This window comes from Danio rerio, chromosome 16 (assembly GCF_049306965.1).
Source record: "Danio rerio strain Tuebingen ecotype United States chromosome 16, GRCz12tu, whole genome shotgun sequence".
NCBI classification, from domain to species: Eukaryota; Metazoa; Chordata; class Actinopteri; order Cypriniformes; family Danionidae; genus Danio; species Danio rerio.
The window spans coordinates 24,178,648-24,204,118 of NC_133191.1; the positions used below are offsets into that span (position 1 = coordinate 24,178,648).

Genomic DNA, 25,471 nt, shown 5'->3' on the forward strand with positions numbered 1-25,471 from the left:
ATTGATACAAAGTCACACCCATTTGGCAAAAATAAAAATATTTTTGTAGATTTGCTTGGTTTAAATTGTTTTATTGTAGTCACACTGATTTATTAATAACAATACGATGTTTTCTGTGTTAAATAAATTCTTAATTAAAATCAATTCATAAAGTCAGATAAGTCACTCTCATGTCGCCACCTACTGCTGAAGACAACACTGAACGAATCCGTGAGTGAATCAACCGATTCACTATTATGAATCACAACCCCCCCTCCGCTAGAGGGAAACATATGAAGGTTTGGAACTGAAACATCTTTTCCGGGTTTCAGGACTACAAACTAAACAGCACTACAACAACAGAGCAACAGAGAAAGTGCCCGCAAAACTTTATTGGTTGGTTATAACGGTGGGGTTTTCAAAATGGTCCGCGTGTGTGCTTTTCCAGGATGCTTTAACCGTGAGAAACCCCTCAGACTCCGTCAGTCGGCGTCATCGCACGAGGAAAGTTTGACTTTTCACTCGTTGCCCCTTCAAGACTTTAAAAGGTTGAATCTGTGGCTGAACGCTGTTCGTCGAGACACAAAGTCCTCAATTCGGAACATCCGTGGACTGAGGGTGTGCAGTGAACATTTCGCACAGGACGATTTCAGTCTGAACAGAGGAAGTAAACGACGACTGAAATCAACCGCTGTACCGAAATGTAATGAGGTAACGTTTATGTGTGGAAATAAAGTTAACACACTGCAGTTGAAAACATTACTAGTTTTCACCATAAATACCCAGTTGATTATGTTCCACATGATGTGTGTATCTTAAAATGTAATGTTTAAACTTACAAATGCCACTTTATTAAATATATACTAATTTAACTACGTTTCTAGTATTGTATTTCATTTTTTTTCTCAAGGTTTTGACCCACTAATTCAGAAAAAAAACAATGCAAGCTGCTATAATAAAAAGGTTTGGAATACTATTGTTGTTGTTATTTATATTATTATTAATAATAAAATAATAATATTTTTATTAGTAATTACTGTTACTATTTAAAGTGGAAGTTATTCTGTCAAGTTTACATTTTCTGTCCACTACAACGAAAACCTCTAACAATCACAAATAATGTAAAACACTATTCAAATTACATAATTCAAAAACATGGATGCATTTATTTGGTCATGGGACAGACTGCAGGTGAACATATTTTCACACAACAACTTTACCCTTCTGTATTTGCACATTACATCCTTTATTTACTTTATTTCACTTGTATGTTTTTTTTTTTACTTCTTTCTCTCTTCTTTAAAATGTATAATGCAGGTTGTAACAACATCCGTCTTTTACTAATGTTCTGAGTTTCTGTAATCTATTGTTGACTGTTTTTGAAACCAATAAGAAATTGCATATTACATGGAAGTAAAAACAAGTATATTACATGAACGTCGCCGCTTTCACTTCCCAAGGAAGTATCCGCCTTCTTTAAGGTGATTGGTCAGTTTGTTTAGGAAGTAAATCATCGCCTCATTTCAATTGGCCAAGACACGTCACGTGACGGTTGTACAACCAAGTTTCTTACTGACCGAGCAGGCTGTTATGCGAGTTCTCGCACGATAATACACATTTACAAAACAATTCCAACGTCGGAAACGTAGAATCAGGTTCAGCTTTATTTTTCGCACTGTGTTGGTTATAATCTTCAGCTGCGTTTAATGTTTGCGAATAGCTTACTCTGGTTTCACGGTACGGACGTGCGGCGCACTTGGGACTTTGACATCACACATACAGTATGACCGCGACGATACCTTGAGAACTGTAATGCAGTCATTGATTTGCCTGATTCAGTCTTCAACATGATAAATGATCTATTATGTAGTTGTTAGGTGGTCACGCAGTCCGGACAAACGCCCGTATACAGTTACATGCCGACCAGGTAAGAATGACGATCATAAGTGTGTTTGTCTCTGCTTTTGATACATTGTATGTTTATATAATATCAAGCTGCTGTTGCAGCTGTTTCATTTCATTGGCTGATGTCTAATGGCACAGATACAAGAGATTAGTCCTGTGTACTTTTCTCCCTAAATAATATAGTTAATGTTAATAATCAACATTAACAATAATGTAATAATGTAATTAATAATCAAGTTAGTGGACTGGATAAAAGTAAAGGGAAAACCGTTTGTCAGATTGCTCTTAGTACGAAGTAGTTGTGTAGCTTTACTTCAATTCAGATTAAGTTATAAAATTACAGTAGTAAACCGAGCAAGACATAGCATAGCAGATCTGAAAACATAGCAGTGACCGCTGTTTCTTTCTTTTTTTTTTTTTTTGACTGATATGTGGAAATTTAGAGAAAAAGTAATAATGTGTATGTAAAAGTTCAGAAGCTTTGAGCTGAAAATTGTGTTTTTGTTATGTATTGCACAATTATTAAAACAAAAGTATGATAATTTACAATTGATAATTTAATTATGGATATAAAAATCATAATATAATGATTTACGTTATTTATAATATTATTTATAATCAGAAATAAAATAAAATAAGTTTCATGTTTCCTGTGGATATTTGTAACTGATAGACTAAGATTGTCTGATTTATGATGATAATAGTATATGTAGTTGTTATCCTGTAGTTGTAATACTATATTACTTACAATAATAAGTTAAACAAATAAATATAAAAATTATAATTGCTCTGTAAATAAACTTAATGAGTATTTAAGAAAATTATCACATTTCATGATACAGTTGGGTAGGGGTGCCCAAACTTTTTCTAATGAGGGGCCACAAACCAAACTTGATTGAGGGTATGCCGAAGGTAAATATACTAAATTAAGGTTTCCATTGGTAATTTCTTAATCTATTTAATGTACAGAAATAACTAGAAAACATTGTTTATAATAGCCAATGCTGTATATATTTAAACATTTTCATAATGATCTTATTACTGTTAAAAACAGTCCCATTTATAACAAAATGGAGTTACACTAGTCAAGCTGCACTTGTTTTTGCTTTGATTTCTTATGTGACTATTTATATTTTAAAAAATCTGATTAATTTGCAAATATGTAATTGAAACATTTAATTTCATATAGATTTTTTTGTGGCTCAGCAAAAAAACAAACAAAATAGGTTACATTAAACTAGAAATTACAATATCTTTTAAAGGCATTTGCTCCAACCCTTCCCATCATTCTCACTCTCCTCTCAGATGGGATGGTGTGCCAAGTCAAATGATACAATGTGCCAACTTTGGCCCGCGTGCCCTAGTTTGGGCATGTCTGCTATTGGATGGGGAAGTTTTATCCCAAAAATGAATAGTCTGTCTTTTCTGTCTGACAGAAAATTCCACATCTGCATACGACTCCGAACATTATCTCCAATGATTACTTGGTCATCAAGCATACAAAGGTCAGACAGCCCAGTAGGCTATTTAGAGCTGACCCCAAATCAGTAAGAATGGTCCACTAAAGAATAGAACACACACAAAGTACAAACTGTTTTATCCTTGAGGCCGTTTCTTGTGCTCTCAGCCATCTTATTAACACTGGTAGAATATACATCTTGCCTCTGGCAGCTAACTAAGCATAGAAATTCTCTTTCATACATTAGAATCATTAACCATACATTAATATTATTTATTCTTTGACGCACAGTAAAATTCTTATCTAGTGGCTGCTGATTAAGTACCACAAATGTCCAGTTCCACATGAGAGGTTCCCTTCAATGGGCTTGAAGATCACTTGGCATACAGAAAAAGCAATGACATGCATATGATTCATATCAGAAAATCCCCTCCCTTTAATACAATTGTAAACATAAAATAATATGTGAGATTATACTCTTACACAAATATTTAAAAAAATATTTTTTTTTTACCTTAAGAAAATATTTTGGTGGAACCTTTGGAGTTCCTAGTACTGTTTGTGTTTAAACAAATTATTTATAACCTCTTTTCATTGAAAAACATTGGAAGATGATTGGTGCATGTTTAACTTACAAATATACATTACATTCCACCTAAAATAGGAGCGCGTGCAGATAAGTATCATGCTGCTCTATGAAAACATGGGACCATTATTGATTGCAGGTTCGTTATTGCACTAAGCCATTTCATTTTCTTGTCACCTTAGTCCCTTTTTTAATCCGGGGTCGCCACAGCGGAATGAACCACCGTCTTATCCAGCACGTTTTTAAGCAGTGGATGCCCTTCCAGCCGCAACCCATCTCTGGGAAACATCCACACAAACTCAAACATCCACACACACGCTACGGACAATTTTAGCCTACCTAATTCACCTGTACCACATGTCTTTTGACTGTGGGGGAAACCAGAGCACTCGGAGGAAACCCACGCGACGCAGGAAGAACGTACAAATTCCCCACAGAAACGCCAACTGAGCCAAGGCTCGAACCAGCGACCATCTTACTGTGAGGCGACAGCACTACCTACTGCGCCACTGCGTCGCCCCTCTAAGCCATATCAGGATTTTTTATTTATTTAGATAGTCATGCAGACTACAAAATATTCAGACTTTTGTGCTTGTTCCCAACAGACCTTCTCCATCTGTCTCTTCCTTTTTCTTTCTCTACCTTTCTTCTGTGTCATCATTTTCCGGCTGAATGCTGCAGGCATTGCCTCAGATTAGGAGAGCGGTCAAGAGGGTTCAGCGAATTGGAGCCCAGATCATCCCAATGGCTCAGAACTGCAATACATCCTCCACACAGAAAAATGGCAGCGCCACAGCAGCGATTCTCATCATAGGAGATGAGATCCTCAAGGTAAAGAACAGTAGCTTTTGACTACACTCACCGGCTCACTTATCTAGGACTGCAACAAGTGATTTAAATAAATGTATTAATCTAAGAATCACTTACATTCATCCTATTCGAATCCAAATCGTAGATACTAGTTAATCAATATTTCAAAATGTAATTTCCCATTCTTCGTGTTGTCCACCAAACAATATGCAATTAGAAGGTAATGAATTCCAATAGAGTGACTGTATTTATCAGTTGTAAAATGTTAGTTACATGTTGAGAAAGAAAAAAACTTTATAAGACTTTATTTGGAGTGCATGCTTAATGGTCCCATGAAATTAAAATAAAGTTTTTAAAATGTTAGAATCAGTATTATTTGTTTTTAGGATATCTATTAGCTAGTGTGCCCCAGAACAGTAACAAAATTCGTATTCAGAAGATTTAAAACTGATATAAACATGTAAAGCTTGTCAGGGGGCCTGCAGGTGTTTTATTCCATGGTATGCACAAATCCAGCACTGCCCTGCCCCCTTCCCCCAGTCATGTCAAGAAACACTGATGCTAACTGTCAAAGGCTACATTATTTATGGGCATTTGTTACGACATAATTTGTTTCCTTTTTAATTTTAATATTTCGTTGAAATCTAAATGTAATAAAAGCACATCAGCACCAAGGATAAATCGTGAGAAGTAATCTTTCAAATTATGACATAATAAAAATTGCAAACATATGACAGAAGATTGTGATACAATACATTTAGTGACGCTTTTATTAAATCCTTACTTTCCACTGATCGAAAATCAAAAATAGACAATAAATCTCAAACAAAAGTAGAATTTGTATATTTTTCTTGGAAAAAAATATTTTTTATTAATGTTAAAAAAAATTGTAACGATTTTTGTTTATATTTTGTCTCTTTGTTTGAATATTTTTCTTGGTCATCTAAATATTTTTCTTTGTCAGTTATTACAGCTGGATCTGATCTGTCTGATAAAAGAGACAGTTTCTCCGGCTCAGGTGCTGATAAGACTAAAACACACAAACACACCCCTTTATTTGTTGTCATTCTTTCTTTGGCAATATATTGCAGTGTATACTGTTTAATAATCAATTTAAATTATCTAATAAAAAAATATAAATAAAAAGCAACATTAATTCCCGCCCTGTCTTGGTAGGTACGCACAGTGTGTACAGCTATACCATACAACCTGCCGGCTGCAGGTGCCACTGAAGCTTGTAGTTTTTCACTTCCGCCCAAGTGGATCAACGGTTTTATTTACGTCATCTAACACTACAATTTCTCATCACATCATAAACAATCAAATACTCTAGTATCTGACATACCTCACCCCTTCAAAATGCTTCTCATTTGCTTTCATTAATGCACTTGAGCTCAACCACCTTCACTGTCAGAGCTGTGATAAAACAAAACAGTATTGATGGTTTTTTAAAAAGGGGAAGAGCTACTCTGTCCCACCCTCTCATCCTGTTTCTGTTGAGATGACATCAAACATCAAATAAAATAGCATATTTTAAAGTACTTCACAGGACCTTTAAAGCCCACATGAACCAAAATATGCACATTTTTAAATATCAGTATGTTAATGTACTTCACACTGGAACGGAATATTGAGTAATGGGTGAGGCTTTCTTTTTGGGGATAATTCACTCAAAGCAAATTAATGGCAAGAGGGGTGTGGTTATAAATGTGGCTGAAGCTGTCAAACTGAGAAGAAAAGGTTCAAACTTTGATTTGTAAAAAGAATTCTCATTGAACAAACTGGCATTGATTAATTGTTATCCTTAAGAATTAACAATATGCACCTGCAACATAAATGTTGTACAGTTTGATTACACACAGTTTTTATTATAAAGCACTCATTATTAGGATAACTTGAATAATAACGATTAACAAATTAACCAAAGAAGTGTCTGGGGAGAGGGAAGTCTGGAGTTCTCTCCTAAAGCTTGGTTTATACTTCTGCGTCAAGTGACTGACGTAACCCACGGCGCATGCACAAGCGTAGCTGTGCATTTATACTTGTGCGCGCTGTCTCTGTTGGTCTGCAATAACACTTCAGAAATGCTAGCTGGCAGTAAGGTGTAAATGTTCCTCTGTGTTGAGTTTCTTCGCTGCTATTTTGCTTTTACTGAACACTTTCGGGATGTACAAGTGGCTTAAACTCGCTCATTTTGAGGCAGGAACCGGCGGATAACTTTAACTATGAGGTAAACACAAAAGAAAAAATTCCATCCGGAGCTCCTTCACGGGACTTCACACTTGTAAACAATCGCTCCATTAGGCTTGCACCATTCATGTGGCTCTCGGTCCCGCCCAGACTCGTCAGCGCTACCAAGCTGACCAATATCAGAGCTTGCGCTACGCGTCGTTGTAACATGTAGTTACATTTTTTTGAGAAGTGCACGTCAGCGATGCAGACGGCCACGGCAAAGGGCTATGCGTCAGCGCCGTAGCATACGCTGACGTTTGACACAGAAGTATAAATCAGCCTTAAAACTGCTGCCCCGCGACCTGGCCCCAGACAAGCGGATGACATTGACATGGCAAATGTGATGTTGTTGATTTTCATTATTAGAATTTATTAGATTTCTGCCCTTCAATTACTCTTTGCCTTCGGTTTTATATGACAGTTAAGAAGTTTACATGAATTTTTGGAACCCGTTTTCCAACAGTTGACAGAAGTTTTCACTTGTGGCGCTGAAGTAAATTCTTTTAGAATCACCTAGAAAGCAGAAAGTTAAAATCCTGTGCTTTCATTTCAGGGTCACACTGTCGACACTAACAGTGCCTTCTTGTGTCGTGGCCTTCGAAAGCTTGGCATCACAGTGGAGCGCATCACTGTGGTACCGGACGTCCAGGAAGTCATCGCTAAAGAAGTATCTCAGCTTTCCTCCACCGTTACTCACCTCATCACATCAGGTGGCATTGGTCCCACCCATGATGATGTCACTTTTGAGAGCGTTGCTATGGCATTTGGAGAAGAACTTTATGCCCACCCTGAAATGACAAAGCTAGTGGAGGGATTTTTTGGTACAGTCACTTCTGACAGTGCCCCCATGAAGCTTGCTATGGTCCCAGCATCTGCAAAACTCAATTTTGGCATAGACCCTCAGACAGGCCAACGAAACCGATTCCCGCTAGTCAGCGTTCACAACGTATACATATTTCCTGGCATCCCTTCTCTACTTGAGAAGTCTTTCAATGGACTTAGCCATCTATTTTCAGGGTCTGGTACCACCTTTCACACCCGTGAAGTATTCGTGAATGCAGATGAGACTGAGATAGCCCAGAGTCTCTCAAAACTGCAGGCAGGTTGGGGCAAGCGTGTCTCTTTGGGCTCTTATCCAGACTGGCTTAGTAATTATCATCGTGTCCGACTGGTTCTGGACACAGACAGTGTAGAGGAAGTGGAACGGGCTCGAACTCAATTAATAGAAGAGCTTCCTAAAGGATCGGTGGTTCCCCTTGTCACTGACCCGATCTCTGTCGCAGCTCAAGAGGTTTACTCGCTCTCTAAAAGTGGTGAGCTTCTTTATATCCGTATTTAAGAGCTCTTGTTACAGTTTTTGATCTTGAGATTTAAATCTGTTTTACTCAGTTGAGAAAAACCTTGTTAAACTGGTGTGAAATTAGCTGTAAGATTTGAAAGCTTGCCTCGCCTATTATCTTCCAGAGACACAGTTGGGGAAGAAAGTAGCTGCAGCATTGGGGACCATTGAGATGGCGTTGGATAAATATTCTGTTAATGAGATCTGTGTTGGCTTTAATGGTGGCAAGGACTGCACAGCTCTACTACATCTATATTATGCTGCACTGAAACGGTAAGAAAGATAAATTAAGGATAAAGAGGATGACAAAAAAGTCTACGGGGCAGATTTACAGTAAAAATAATTTTGTGTAGTGCCTTTTTTGTTCAATATATGGTGACTTTTTATAATTTAAGAAAAAAGTAATTTCAAGGCTGCCTAAAAAAAAAAAAATATATATATATATATATATATATATATATATATATATATATATATATATATATATATATATATATATATATAATTTTTTTTTTCTCAATTTTTTTTTTTTTTTATGGATCATTCAGTACCAAAAACAATTAAATTTCTCCATTCCATTGGACAAAATGTATCCTTTTAAGTCTTGTTGAGATTAACATGAGAATGACGGATTAGTAGGAGACCTCCAAAACAAAAATGGCAATCATTAAAATAGTATAATATGGGAACTATGTTTTAAACTATAAAATCAATGATCAATAATTTTAAAATAACTTATAATTATTGTTTATACAATAGTTATTCTGCTAAAACCTATGTACAATACAACTACAAAACTGCATACAGTACATTTAGTATTTATTACCTTAAATTAGGGCTGCACGATATTGGAAAAATATAACATTGCAATATTGTTTTTATTGTGTTATGAATACATTTTTATTATACGAGTTGAATATCTATTTGGAAAGAATTTACAGTGTATCTGGAAATTATTCATAGCGCTTAATATTTTTTTTTTTTTAATGTTACAGCCTCATTCCAAAATGCATTAAATCCTAAATGTATTAAACTCATTTATTTCCTCAAAATTCTACACCCAATACCCAATAATAACAATGTGAAAGAGTTTTTGTACATAACATGTACATTACATGTACATAAGTATTCACAGCCTTTGCTCAGTACTTTGTTGAAGCACCTTTGGCAGCAATTACAGCCTCAAGTCTTTTTAAATATGATATCACAAGCTTGGCACACCTGTCTTTGGGAATATTTGCCCATTCCTCTTTGCAGTATCTCTCAAGCTCTCGTAGATTGGATGGGAAGCGACGTTGTAAAGCCATTTTCAGATGTTCAATTGGATTTAGGTCTGGGCTATTGGCTGGGTCACTCAAGGACATTTACCGAGATGTTGTAAAGCCACTCTATTGATATTTTGGCAGTGTGCGTTGCATCATTGTCTTGCTGAAAGATGAACTGTCAAGAGCACTCTGAACCAGTTTTCCATTCAGGATGTCTCTGTACATTGCTGCATTCATCTTTCCCTCTATACTGACTAGTCTTCCAGTTCCTGCTGTTGAAAAACATCCCCACAGCATGATGCTGCACCACCATCTTTTTCACATTGTCATTATGGGGTATTGTGTGTGGAGTTTTGAGGAAATAAACGAATTTAATACATTTTGGAATAAGGCTCTAACATAAGAAAATGTGGAAAAAGTGAAGCACTATGAATACTTTCCGCATACACTGTATCATTTTAGATTGATTGGGATGATTCTGTGGGAGTACAGATGCATAAAATATATCAATCTGCAAGCAACAAGATTCAATAAAGAAAAAGATACCAATTAAAGAAATGGTAATTGATTGTTTTCTGATGAGTTGAACTGAGTTCAGGTGTACAATGACACATTTGCTAAATGATGCATTATAATCCAGACTCAACATTTGCGAAATGATAAATTATAATCCAGACTCAACATCTGCGTATGCTCCTGATTTGACTATTGTGAATTATCACATTTGCGGTATTGATGCTGAAATGAACAGAAGATAGAACAGTCTAGCTTAAGTTCCACAGATAGCCAGTGGTCATGTTGAGCTTATTTGGGCTTTTTCTTGCTCCTCCACTAGACTCGCATTGGATGTGCTGATGTTCTTTACAGTACTAAATCAAATGCAAGCGTCATATATCTTAAAAAAAATGAATATGCCTTGATTTAGTTTTTTCTCTCTCTACCTTTTTACATGTTTTAGGAGGTATCCAGATGGTAAAGACCGACTAAAAGCACTGTACATTCGCATTGTCTCTCCTTTTCCAGAAATGGAGAGGTTTTTGCAGGACACAATTAAAAGGTAAGACAAGACTCATTTAAAAAAAAAAGCTACAGCTGTGATTTAAGGGAAGATATAACAGAAATCTGCACTGTTTTTCTTACCTCCTAAGTAGGTAAAACACTGACTGGTGTCTTTGGCATCTCTCCCAGGATGGTTTGGCTATATCAGAAAACAGTATGCGTAGACGCTAGATTTAGTTTTTCTGATTCAAACAGCTGTTCTGATAAATTTCCTCAATAGTGAAGTTTTCAAACAGGCTGTGAGCACTTGCAAAGCTATTCTGCTGATGTTAGTGCCCCCAGTCATGCTTGTTTACCCTCATGTATGAAATAGGATCTGGCTCCATTCAGTCTAAACTCGCTTGTGAGAGAGATGTTAAAGTGAGAAGTGCCTTCTGCAAACCCTAGCTGACAGTTACTTAACCATGATGAGTCAAACATGGATCCTGCACATCCTGGCCTCATTAATTCATCAGCGTCCATCAAAGCTCCATAGGTGTAATTATTTGGCACAACTCTTTCCCTGTCTTCTGTAGGTATGACCTGGAGCTGTTCTCAGTGGAGGGCAGTATTCGGCAGGCTCTGAATGAGGTGAAGGAAAGGAGGCCAGATTTAAGGGCAGTTCTGATGGGAACGAGACGGACCGACCCTTACTCTCACACTCTGACACCGTTCTGTCCCACAGACCCAGGCTGGCCTGATTACATGAGGGTCAACCCACTGCTGGTAAGAAGGAAATGAAATGTTTGTGTGTGCGTGTGTGAGAGAGAGAGAAAATACAAAAGAGATTTGTACATATGGTGTAGGGCAGCACAATATATCGTTTGAGCATCGATATCGCGTTATGTGGTCCGCAGTAGTCACATCGCAAGATATGCAAGATATGACCAGACTCTACAGGTCAAAACACAAGATTTGTTTAGACACTGCAGAATTGAACCATAATAGAGTGAAAGTTTATCATCTGCGTGTGTTTTTAAGGACTGTGATTGAGCATTTTAAGATTTCAAAGCATTTTAGTTGTGCATAAAGAAGTTTAATAAAGGTTATTTTTATTGATTTACTTATACGATGAAGACTAGACAGTGTTATTTTATGTTTAATTATTCGATTTCTGTACCTGAATACTGTTAGACTTTCTCCAACAAAAACATCATCCATGGTTTGTTTTACTTTAATATTTGCTCCATTGTGTTTATTTACGATTGTAGTTACTTATATGTATATAATTAATTACACTAAAAAGATATTTATACTTCACTTCCCAGTCAAAAGTAATGATTTAGCAAATAATGCTATTTAATACTGAGTTCAGACTGCATGATTTTAGCCATGATTTTGACTCGCTGACAAGTTTTGATAAATTGCAGACAAATGCCTGAAATCACAGGTACACCGTTTCTCATTCACATAACAATCACACAGTATGAACTATCAAAGATGCCATCTGAGAGAATCGCCAATGAGACGCCGAAACCCATGAGATATTTTGGTATGCTATATATCTGGAGCTGTCAGCGATTCAAATCATGCTGTATGAAACGTGTTCTGATTGAAAATAACATCGGCGATCACCTACAGCCAATGAGAGAGCAACATCCACTAGCGTGGGTGTCTGCAGGCCAGCAGGAGAATGAGGGAGAAGTTAAAAGTGCTTCTTTTCAGTCTATTTGGACTGAAAGAAATGGAGAAAACTAGCGTAAATTTGGCAGGAGATTCTGTCTGTTTGATGTGTCATTTGAGCAATACAAAAACCGGGTCGAAACAGAAAAAGGCGAGGAGAAATTGTGAATTTCCTTCAAAAGCCAGGTGAGCAAAATAAGTCCATTTTCCACCCCACTAAAGGCTTCTTTCTCATTATGTAGTTAATAATAAAATATAAAAAATATAAATATATATGCAAAATATATGTTTCCATGTCACGTCTCGTGTGTGTTTGGTTGTAAGACGTATTTGCAGACAGAGACAAAGTTGTCGGCAATTCTTCCTATTGTAAAGTCATATAGTGTGAAACCCCCTGTCGCCGATCTATCTTGCAGTGTAAACACAGCAGCAACGTAACGCTACCCCAGATAGTCATGCAGAGTGAAAACATCTGTGACGCGACTTCTTCAAAAATTTTGCAGTCTGAACTCGGCACAAATCATCTGGTGAAATTGTATTTATAACGCACAATATATCGCAGAGAACAAAATTTCACAATGTACATTTTTGCCTTTATCATTTAGCCATAACATGGTGTATTTAATATGTGCTTGTGTCATATTTACTGTATATTTTGTAAATATTTTTGAAAAATACTACCCTACTAACATGTTTTTTTTCCATTCTAATGCGCTTCTTTTACATAGTTTTTCAATGTCGGCATTTGCATGGTGAACATGCATAAATATTTTACGTGCATCTCACATGCATCACGGTTTTAGATGAAGGTGCGCAAAGCTCTGCTTTCAACGGTATCCGTTTCAAAGCAATGGACCAATCAGAGGAACGTGGACAAGGGCTTACTGCCTGTGACTGCTTTTTAAAAAGACATTCTTACAATAAAAGCAGCTATATTTGTGCAATTATTAAATTTAAATAGTTCGTGTAATGCAGATTTTTCTTCTGCCATTACTCCAGTCTTCACTGCCATTTGTCCTTCAGATATCAGTCCACAATTTGCTGCTTAAGAAACATTTTAGAATATTTGCATTTCTTTTTTAAACAATGTTGTTATTTTGAACTTCTTTTGACCATATAGAGCAAAATGTGTTGTTTTAAAGATTAAAATTCTTCATATAAATGTAAACAAATGTTTTATCATTGATCATTCATTCATTCATTCATTCATTTTCTTTTTGGCTTAGTCCTTTAATTAATAAGGGGTCACCACAGCAGATTGAACCGCCAACTTATCTAGCATATGTTTTACACAGCGGATGCCCTTCCAGCCACAACCCAGCACTGGGAAACACCCATACACACTTACTCACACACATACACTAGGGACAATTTGTGCTTATTTAATTCACCTGTACAGCATGTCTTTTGACTGTCAGGGAAACCGGAGCACCCGGAGGAAACCCACAACAACACAGGGAGAACATGCAAACTCGACACAGAAATGCCAACTGACCCAGCCAGGGTTCAAACCAGCAACCTTCTTGCTGAGGTGACAGCACTACCCACTCTGCCACCATGTTGCCCACATCACTGGTCATCGAACACCAATAATGATTGATCATAACAATGATTGAGCAGCAAATCAGCATGTTAGAATGATTTCTGAAAGCTGATGTGAAGTTTTGTGTTTAATCGAATAAATGCAGCCCCTGTGAGTAAAAGACACTGTATATCATAACCATATAAGCATGTGTAAACACAACTACTGACACATACAGTCAAAAACAAAACAAAATAAATAAAAAAAAACAGAGAAAGGGGTTCACCCATCTTCCAACCTAGTTTCTCTAGTTAGTAAATCACTGTCATGTCTCCCACTCGCTCTCATGTAAGCTGGCAGCAGAAACATCCAAGAGATGGTGAATGATGATGAATGAGGCTCTCCAGGATCATTACGCAGCAACTCCATCATCCTAATCAGTGGTGCTTATGTAAAAGACACGGCAGTACAGCATGTTCTCAGAATTACAAATGACCCCAGATCAGTGTTACTTATGCAACTTTTAGTTGGTTGCCTAATATTCTCTATGGCTTTCTCATTTTGTAGGAATGGACATATCATGACATCTGGTCGTTCCTGAGAACACTGTATGTGCCCTACTGTATTCTCTATGACAAGGGGTGAGTGGCTTTTCTTTACAATCAGTCTCCACTCTTTAGATTAAATTTTCTCCAGTTTGCTTATGGCCCTGTTTTTCTTCTCAGATACACTTCTTTAGGTAGTATGGATAATTCATACAGGAATCCATCTCTTAAAATGGTGGACGAGAGGGGAGCGACCCGCTATAAACCAGCCTACATGCTGGAAAATGAAGAGGAGGAACGCAACTCAAGGGAATGATGATTCTTCGGATAAAGTTTTTAACCAAGGCCATTTTAACTACCTGTGGTAGTTTGTGTTGTGCCTCTGCCTATGAATGTTGTGAAGGAATGTGAGAAGTATCACTGTATGCTGTATTTAAGATTCATATTAAAACAGTATCAACGTGTCTTCTTTTTAAATCATCAATCTTATGACCAGTGGTAATATTCATGATTTGTGTTTTGCACCTGAAAGAGACTGCGAATTTGCTCTGCATCATCTGAGGAAATCTTTAGTTGGATAACATGGAAAACTGAATGGTATGTTAATTATGTATTGCGTAAGTTTCAGCAAACAAAGACGTAAAAACAATAAAACTGAGTTTTACTTGTGTTGACATCTAGAGAACCTGTGAGGGATCATACTCATTCATGCTCGTCTCCAGGTAATGAAATGCAGTGTCGGTTTCCGGCCTCACGGGTGCGATGTAGATACGTTGTAGTTTTTTTTTTACAGTATGGTTGTTGTCCGTTTAAAATCTATAATACTATCATAATTTACTCCTTATCCAAGCTAGAATTAATCCAAGACAATTTATATTCTCCCACGGTCAGTTAATGTTAAATTCTCTTTTTGCATTGTACAATTCATTTGATAAAAACACCGATATAGTATAATAGCCCTTTTATATAGGCTACATCAGGGGTGTCCAAACTCGGTCCCAGAGGGCCGGTGTCCTGCAAAGTTTAGTTTCAACCCCAATCAGACACACCTCAGCTAGCTAATCAGGCTCTTACTAGGCCTAGAAAAATCGTGTTGAGGCAAGTTGAAGCTAAAACCTGCGGACCTCCATGACAGTTTTTACCTCTTGGCTACATAGTTATTAGTTAAAACAAACGCAAATAAAAATGTTAGGCCGTCCAGTATTCTAGTTGATGGTTGTGAAATTTAACCATACATGCAAGAATGAGAATATAAATTAATTTGTTTTGTTGAACTAATACGTTTAAATGTCTGCCAATATATAAGGTTTAAAATTTTTTAATCTTTCAGATGCTTTTTAGGTAGCACTGGCTCTGGTGCAGTGATACATTATAATTGTTAAAATAGGCTATGAAATATTTAAGTTTGGAAAAGTAACTACATACACAGGTAAATATGCTCCAATTTCATAACAAGTGCTGAAAAAATAACATGGTGGAAAGTACATGTTGCTGGTTCTTGGTTAGTTCCCATGGTGTTAGGGACTAACCTACAGATCCAAAAAGGTGTAAAGCCAGTGTAAAGGGGTTATAGATTATTTAAACGGTCTAATACTGCTAATAATGCATTATTACATGTAAACAATTATGACACTGAAATTTTATTTCTGAATTTGTTTTGTTTTTATCAAAGTTAAATGCCAAATTATGTTTGAATTATTTACGTTTATTTAATTTACAGTAACACAAAGAAAAGCTATTGTTGTAATACGTGATTCCCACAAACATGGTTGAAAGTACAACTCGTGTGAAATTAAAATGAAAAGTGAAATTAAAATGAAGGTGTAAAACATATAACAAACTACTGATACAGCAAAGTTTGTCTACGGTTTTATGAAGGCCCACCCACTTGAACATATCTGGCCCCGCCCCTGAAGCAGGTGTCTATGTTCAAACATGCCAACACTCTTTATTATACCATCATTTCATTCCAGCTTGTAAGAAGCAACTCAGTAAAGGTAAAATGAGACTAAATGTATTCCCTTTATCTAGTGCCAATAGCTGACATCTAACTCCAATCATCTCACAGCCATCAAAAGGTAAGTCAAATCATGTTTTATTTTGCTATTTTATGTAAAATTCAAGTGTCTTCAGTATTATTAGTCCAGTTCTGTGCCACGTGATCCTTTAGAAGTCATTAACTGTTTTTTTTTTTTTTTTTTAAGTGTCAATGTTGAAATCAGTGCTGCTTTCATTTATCATTCAGTGGAACAATAAAAAAATCAGTTTCACATTAAAGAAATCTGAAGTGTTACCAATGGTTAATGATTGACTGATCAAAGCAGCACATAAAGATCAGGAATTTCAAAAGAGACATTTATCTAGTTGATTTATTAAGAGTTCTATCATTACACCCGTTCAAATGATAATAAAAATAGTAACAATATCAATACAACTATTTCCAAGCACGAGTAACATATATGTTTAAATAAAGCCCTACGCATATCCATTTTATCTGTTCTCAGTTAAATGTATGGTATTTAACAACTTTGAATTTTTTTTTTATAATTCCCAAATGATGTTTAACAGAACAAGAGATTTTTTCAGTTTTATTTCAGCTAGAATAAAAGCAGTTTAAATTTTTTAAAAAACTATTTTATAGTCAAAATTGTTAATTATAAAATTATTTAAGCTATTTTTTTTCAGATAGTCTACAGAACAAGTAATCAAAGCTATTATGTTTAAAATTTGCTCAAAAAAAATCTTCTCTTCGTTGAACATTAATTGGGGAAAAAATCAACAGGGAGGCTAATAATTATGACTTCCACTGTACTTTATTCGAGCTTCAATACATCTTTAGTATGACAAGAAACAATGGATGCTCTTGACAGAGTATAGCATTACTGTACATTGTGTAATAGCACACAATGTAATAAAAATTTGCCACACCTAGAACCAGGTCTCCACATTGTTTTGGCCATGTTGCTCATAGGTTCAAATTCTATTTTTAAGCGTCACACCTATTCCTTAATCAACCTTGGTATTTACTGTTTGTTATTCATATTATTACATTTTCTTTTATTCATTTTTTTTTTCTTGAAGCCTTCTCTAAAGTATCCTTCATGATGGAGTCATCAAAACACCAGGCATTACGTATTGTCTCTTGGAACACTATGGGAATCAGGTACACAAAAGAAAAAAGCTCCAAGCTCCAGCTTGTGTTGGATGATCTCGCCAGATTGAAGGCTGATGTTGCCTTTCTACAAGAAACTCATATTGGACCGAAGTGTTACAAGGCACTAGAGGACATACCAGGCTGGAGGTCTTACTTCACTGTCCACCATCCTCGCAGCAAAGGAGTTGCTATCTTGATAAAGAAAGGAACAATATTTCGCTACCTTTGCCATGACGAGGATTACAGCGGAGGTTATATTGTCCTCTTCTGCCGTTTTCATGCTCAGTTGTATACTCTTGTTAATGTGTACAATCACCAGGCAGACAGAGATATGCTGGGCAGACTGAGAGACTATTTGACAGCTATTAACACTAAAGGTGTGCTTGTGGTTGGTGGAGACTTCAACACAGTTCTGGACCCAGCATTTGACAGGAGATCATCAGCAGATCAAGCTTATCAATCCTCATTAAGAAGCATTCTTGAAGACTTCACACAATTTCTGAGTCTTGAAGATGTATTTGCATTAAGGCACCCAATGGAAGAAGGCTTCACACGATCTCAGAGTCAGAGTCATTCAAGGCTGGATATGTTTTTTCTGCCAGAGAACATAACACAGTATGTCAAAAAATGTAAGAATGTTAAAGGAACAATGAGAAAATCTACAACTGGAAACAAAAGGATCTCTGATCACGATCCTTTAGTTTTAGAGCTAAACATTCCTCCATTGTTGGAATATAAAATACCGGAAGTCGCCTCAATGTTGACGGGATTTAAACATGATGGAGCTCCAGACAGAAGAGCTGGGAAAATAAATGCTGCAGAAATACTTAATGCCATCAGATCTTTACCTGACTCACAGCAGCAACCACCAGATAAGCTCAGTGTTTATGACTACAAGAAGAATGATCTTCCACTGACAGAAATCCTAAAGATAAACTACAACTTAATGCTCAAGAATAAATATGTTCCTGAATGTTTTGTAGAGTCATTGCCTAATTCAGACGGTAGTTTCAACATTGACTATTTGATTTTCACTCGCATTTTAGCCAAACGCCTAAAGGTGTTTCTAACACCTTCTTTTAGGAAAGTAAACAGAGTGTCACACAGTGGTTGCATTGTTGTAACTTTAGCAAAAGGCCCCCAAAAAATCAAGAGGACTTTCTTGCAGGAAAGTCTCTTGTCTCTTAAACACATTACTCCTATACCTCCAAAAGACTTTAGCATTCTGGAGAATCTCCTCCCCAAGTCTCATGACTACAGAAAACTTCGTCAAGGCTGCACTCTGACCACAAACATTTTCACAATGGCATTGAAACACCTGGGAAATAAGATTAAGGCAACAAGCAAAAGCTCTGACAACATCAGTATCTGCAACCACAGACAGTCCTTGTTAATCTATACAGATAATGAGAACATTGGCAGGATTCTTAAATTGTTGAAAGAATTTAATAAAAGTTCTGGTTTAATAATCAACTTCAGCCCCAAGCCACGATAATCAAGATCCAGACACAACCTATCGGGCAAGTTATGTTCAAAAAATACCCAACAGACATCAAAATTGAAAGGAACTGGTTAAAAAAAAAACGGGTAAAACTAATCAAACCAACATCAAAATATTGGCATGGTGTTGATTTCATTCATTTATTTTCTTTCGGCTTAGTTTCCTATTTATTAGGGGTCACCACAGTGGAATGAACTACCAACTATTCCACCATGTTTTATGCAGCGAATGCCCATTCAGCTGCAGCCCAGTCTGGGAAATTGTGTTGATTTGATATACCAGCCTGATCTCAAGAAGAAACATAACTATTTTACATTTTGTCAGTTTGGTGGCTAATTCATATGAATCCATACGTGTTTAGTCAAACAAAAATGTACACTGTTAAAGAGAAGGTGTGACACCCAACCCCACCCCTGAACCCAACCATCATTGGGGGATAAGCAAATCAAATGATTTCATTTGAATTAGCCATTAAATCAAAAAGTTACGAATTGCCATGAGATAGCATTGAAATAAAAATAAATATTGTCCCATATTAAACCAATATAAGTCTTTTAACTTTATTTTCACCAGTGAAAAGTTATGAGAAAGTTATACCAAATGACAGCATTATGATCAGATCTTGACAAATATTTAATATCAAACTGATATTAAAATACCTTGGGAAACACATTGTGTGAATACAAGCTAAGTCTCTCTTTAAAAGTATTTAAAGTTTTTATGTGTCTGTCTGTGAAAGTATTTTTATTTTTATAATACAACCCACATATAATAATGTCTCCTATTTAAACTGCAATTTAATGTGTCATGCTGACAAATATGTTCTTTATGCAGTGTGAATTACCAAGAACTTACAATAAACAACTTTATTTTCATTAACGAACATGAACAAAGATGATTAACATTGTGATGAATATATTGTTCAATGTTTGTACATATTAGTAAATACATTCACATTATTTGATTAATAAAGTAAATCTTATCAATCTCAAACTTTTGTGATTGTCATTAAATATATAATTGAACTGTATTAAAAATAATATTAAAAATGCATTTTCTATAATTTAGTAATATCTGTTTGGAAAACAGTAGAAAGTGGCAGTTTGACAAGTTTTCCAAGCATATTTAAAGTGGGGGAAGTAAGTATTGAACACGTCACCATTTTTCTAAGAAAACATACTTCTGAAGGGGGCCTCACATAGGATGCACCATGCATTTTAGAAATCCAAACGTTTCTATCAGGGTACGCACACCTGTGCGGCAAATTGAAAATTGTCCAATGTGCCCAACTACTCAGGAAACTGTTCATATTTCAGAGTGCCATCTGAAAAGTTTTTATTTTATATAACATTGTGTTATTGTGTGTGTCTGGTGTGCGATACTTTCAACTTTCATGTATGCGTCGTGTCATAGTGCTGAGCGGCACATCCAGTGTGCAACCTGCTTAAATGTGCGGTTGGCTTAAAATTTTCCCGGGATGTTGGTAACAACCAAAGAAATTCATAAGTAAAGAAAACGAATCTAATTAGTTTACAAATTAAGTTATCTGTAATAAAATAAAATGACACAGGGAAAAAGTATTGAACACATGAAGGGAGGTGTAGAAAGTCAGTGAAAGCCCAGACTCTGCCCTTCCTTATTGTCACTGCGTCTGTCCAACATCTACATTAGTAGGATAATCAAAATGAAACCAGTGTGGACAATTCAGCAAGAAGGTGATCCAAAACACAGCCCAGGAAACTCTTAAATGGTGTCAGAGAAAGAAAATCAAGCTGTAGAAAGGCCAAGCCAATCACCTGATTTGAATCCAATAAAAATATAAAATACAGCTCAGATTTGATAGACGAGATTCACAGAATCATCAGAATTTTTAACACTCTGTTAAAGTCTGAAAAAAAATCACACTCGAGCAATGCATGTGACTTCATTCTACACATGAGAGAGGTCTTTAAGCTGCCATTACAAAAAAAAAAAAAAAAAAACATTTTACACAAAGTATTAAATATTTGTCATTCTGTTGTTATTACACATAACTCATTTTTTCAGATTACACATAACTGATTTTTCATCATTTTACAGCTCCTTTAGAAATTTTCTCAGGAAAAAAAAAAAACACGATGATGGTGTCAATACTTATTGCCCCCACTGTATATAGCCTATAGCAAAATGGTTTGACTTGAAAACAAATCTTGTCCGATGCAAACAAGTTAGATTTGTCTAAAGGATCAGGGACAATGCAAATACATACAAATACTGCTCAATTGACATTTCTCTGAAAAACACAGCTCAACATGAACAACTAACATAAAGAACTATTTTAGTATTCTTCTAGAACCTTCCAGAAAACAGCTCTTAAATAGCCTTTTTTGTATGTAAAAAGTTATTTGTCTCAAGAACCTTTATATATGTGTGTGTGTGTGTGTGTATATATATATATATATATATATATATATATATATATATATATATATATATATATATATATATATATATATATATATATATACAGTTGAAGTCTGAATTATTAACCCCCTTTAAATTTTTTTCTTCTTTTTAAAATATTTTCCAAATGATGTTTAACAGAGCAAGGAAATTTTCACAGTATGTCTGATAATATTTTTTCTTCTAAAGAAAGTCTTATTTGTTTAATTTCGCCAAGAATAAAAGCAGTTATTAATTTTTCAAACATCATTTTAGGGACAAAATTATTAGCCCCTCTAAGCTATATTTTTTCTCGATAATCTACAAAACAAACCGCTGTTATACAATAACTTGCCTAATTACCCTAACCTATATAGTTAACCTAATTAACCTACTTAAGCCTTTAAACGTCACTTTAAGCTGTATAGAAGTGTCTTGAAAAATATCTAGTAAAATATTATTTACAGTCATGACAAAGATAAAATAATTCAGTTATTAGAAATGAGTTATTAAAACTATTATGTTTAGAAATGTGCTGAATTTTTTTCCCTCCCTGTTAAACAGAAATTGGGGAAAAATAAACAAGGAGTCTAATAATTCAGGGGGGCAAATAATTCTGACTTTAACAATATATATATATTATATATATATATATATATATATATATATATATATATATATATATATATATATATATATATATAAGACATTTACCACATATGCTTTTAAACACAGTAGATAGTTGCTTTTGTAAGCCATCTAGGATTTTCATATATTTGCATTGTAAATGCATATTCATCTGCTTTGGCTGTTCTGCTTTTAAAAGTAAAAGAGACTTTCTGACAAATTATTCAACAAAATTTGCTTCAACATACATTTCCAAGACTTTTCCTTCTCATGCAAACATCATCACTGGCATAAATTCAGATTTCATTCATTTACAGTTGAATGAGTTGATGTAATCTGTTTATTAAAAAAAAAATAAACAAATTACATCAACTATATATAATAGTCAATAGTCTGCTATTGTTAATTATTATGTTCAATAAAAAATATCTTAATTTAAAAGCAATTAGATGTAATAATTTGAACAAACTTCAGTAGTTAATCGAACATAAATGAACTTGAATTTATGGATGATTTTATACAGGCTACTCAGAAATCTTTAGATATATTGATGCTTTTTCAGGATTTTAATAACATGGATCAATAATAATTGAAACTTTTACTTCACACAAAAAAGTTTTTAATTGATTAATCACTATTTACTGCATGCATTCTGAGTTGCTACATGTATTATTGCTTTCACAATTTTTCATAACTTCACATGTATTTTCTTCACACATGTTAAATACACATGACCTAAAAATTTTATGTTATTTGTTTTTCTCAATCATGTGAAGGTTTATGAAGGTTTGAGGGATGATATTTAAAATGAAATAGGTCTACAACAAGGTTATTACAGTTTTTTATATGTAAATGATGTTTTAATTGTAATTCTGTTTTTAAAGTTGGTTTAGTTTCATTAACTGTTTTGTTTTAGTTTCGTTTTTATTTTGTTTTCTATTTAGATTTTATATAGGCTAATAAATTTTGATTTTAGAATTTGTAGTGTGACAGAGCCAGTGTTAACCAGAGCCAAGGTTTAATGTTTGCACAGGCTAATGTTGTGATGTTTTATGAACATCTTAAAAGAATGTTTGAATAGTTTTAAATGTTTGAATAGACACTGAAAAAAAATCATGTAAATCTGGCTTAAACTAACAAAAACAAAATAAATATTATGATTTAGCTTTTTTTTTTTTTTTTTTTTTTTTTTGCCAAATGAAGAAAATTTAGAACACACTTTTATATAAAAATGTTTTTGTATATAGTCATGCCTTCACTTTTATGTTATCCCTACATTCGTTTGTGTTAGGGCTATAAAACTTTTTTGATTTGACTAAAATACATTATAATTACCTCTTTAATAATGTCTGTTTTAAACAAACTGAAAACTATTTATGTTATTGAAAAGTTTTATACAAAAATACATAATAGGTAAGTTTAATGTTTGCAAAGCTTATGTTGTGATGTTGTATGAACATCTTAAAAAATGTTTGAATAGTTTAAAATGTTTGAATACACAAACAAAATCCATATAAATCTGGTTTAAACTAATAAAAACTAAATAAAATTATTATTATTATTATTATTATTTTACCAAATGAAGAAAATTTAGAACACTTTTTTTATACAAAAGATGTTTGTTTTTGTATATAGTCATGCTTTCACTTTCTTTCTTGAATTTAGCTGAAAAAAAGCCCCATCCATACCTCTAAACAGGTCAGACTTTCTTCAATCAATTTAGTGCTTATTGTTTCTGCAAATGATCATTAATGTTGCTTATTATTCATTTATTTTTAGTTAGTTTGAAATTAGATTTATGTCATATGTATTGTACTTTTTTTTCATTTCAGACAACGAAAATGTTTTTGGCGAGATTTTTGAAAAGGATGTTTAATTTTTTTTTTTTTTTTTACTACAGATTATGAAATTATATTGAGTATATTACATAAAACACATTTTGTTGAGTTAGGCTATTCAAATTTGGTATCAACTTCGGAAAAGTAAGGAACTTAACACAAAGGATCCACCACTGCATATTATTTTAAACAAGATCAGTTACTTTATCAGTCCTCTGAGAAATAGTAGGCCTATATTTTAGAAGGGGTGTAGAAACTTTAATTAATAAATTATTCAACTCAGACTGAAATAATAATCAAAGTCATTATTATGTGAAAAGCAAAAGGCACACACATTTTCCTTTTTTTAATTCAACATAGAATAGAAAGATATGCTGTCAATTTAAGTCGATTATACTCAGGATTTGTGCAATTTGTGTTAATTTTCATTTATATTAATGTGTGCATTGTATTCTTTTCTGTTTATTGGTTTTGTATTCTGCGACCTCTGTATTAAATCTAACACTGAAATTTAAAATCTGAAGTAGCTATTCTTTATGTATTCCTATAATCATGTGGACATAAATTAGTAGGAGGTTCACAAGATAAATTAATGTTTCAGTAATGAATGTCTTTTTTATGAACAAGTTTGATTTGTTAAAGATAAAGAATTATTGGTGTTTGTCTGACTTTCAGTACCGCACCTTTACCAAATATGCCTAAATGCAGGGCCGGCCCAAGGCTTCAGGGGGCCCTAAGCAGGATTTTATTTGGGGCCCCCTTGGTGCAAACAATATGACAAATTATGGTCAATCCTTGATAATTCGCACACTATAAATTTAAAACACACATTATCGATTTGATTTGCTGTAGCTGTGTTGCTTACATCATAAAATATATGTTTTAAGACAATTCTAAATATTATTCTGCAGAAACAACTTCCTATTGATCCAACTTTTTATATGACTACTTGCCACAAATCTAAATAATTAGACACAAAACATTAATATGGGCTGGCAGACACAAAAGCAGCTGGAAGTAGCCAATAACATACTTAGTTTTATTATCATTCAGGCACAAGACGCTGCCAAACAGTCAAACATAGTGACAATAAAGATAAATTTTTTTTTAATTGGATATAACTGTTAACACTGAAAAAAATTCATATTGTATTTTGTAGCTCAAATAACTTGAAACATCTATTTAAATTAAAATAAAACTAAATCAGGAAGCATTTTCTAGACATACTCGCATATCAATCAAATTAGTAAATACGTACAAAAAATTTTCAGTTTTCAGAAATAATTCTAAATTAAGTGATTTTTTTTTTTTGTAAAACAAATTAATCTGCCAATAAGATCAGTAAAATAATCTTATTTAAAACCTAAAACAATATTTTTTATTTACCCTAATTGGCAGATTATTGAGCTTTTTTAGTGAAAAATTCACATCATTTTAACTAAAAATCTGTCTAGAAAATGTTTATTGGTTTAAGAATTTTTATATATTTGGACTAAAAATCACACAAAAACAATAAGAAAGAAAATAATTTTGCAGTGTATTTACCAACTGTCAATTGTATAAATCAGAAGCTTATTTTTTATTACCAAGTTCATGAAAAAGCATCTTGCTGCTGTTCCAGGCACTG

At 34.4% G+C, this 25,471-nt stretch overlaps 2 protein-coding genes across 8 annotated transcripts; both read left to right on the forward strand.

Moving 5' to 3' along the window:
- Nucleotides 1-345: 345 nt before the first annotated feature.
- Nucleotides 346-14,767, forward strand: flad1 (flavin adenine dinucleotide synthetase 1). 7 transcript variants are annotated; one of them, XM_073924897.1, is made up of 10 exons: nt 346-690; nt 890-942; nt 1,850-1,906; nt 4,535-4,760; nt 7,525-8,284; nt 8,436-8,583; nt 10,534-10,632; nt 11,150-11,339; nt 14,326-14,399; nt 14,484-14,767. In XM_073924897.1, exons 4-10 carry the CDS (start codon nt 4,602-4,604, stop codon nt 14,617-14,619), a joined length of 1,566 nt encoding a protein of 521 aa, XP_073780998.1. In that variant the 5' UTR covers nt 346-690; nt 890-942; nt 1,850-1,906; nt 4,535-4,601; the 3' UTR covers nt 14,620-14,767.
- A 1,448-nt stretch (nt 14,768-16,215) lies between these two features.
- Nucleotides 16,216-20,921, forward strand: LOC141378085 (uncharacterized). Its single transcript, XM_073925488.1, has 2 exons — nt 16,216-16,381; nt 17,385-20,921. The coding sequence occupies exon 2, from the start codon at nt 17,405-17,407 to the stop codon at nt 18,950-18,952; it is 1,548 nt and encodes a 515-aa protein (XP_073781589.1). The 5' UTR covers nt 16,216-16,381; nt 17,385-17,404; the 3' UTR covers nt 18,953-20,921.
- The last annotated feature ends 4,550 nt before the right edge of the window (nt 20,922-25,471 follow it).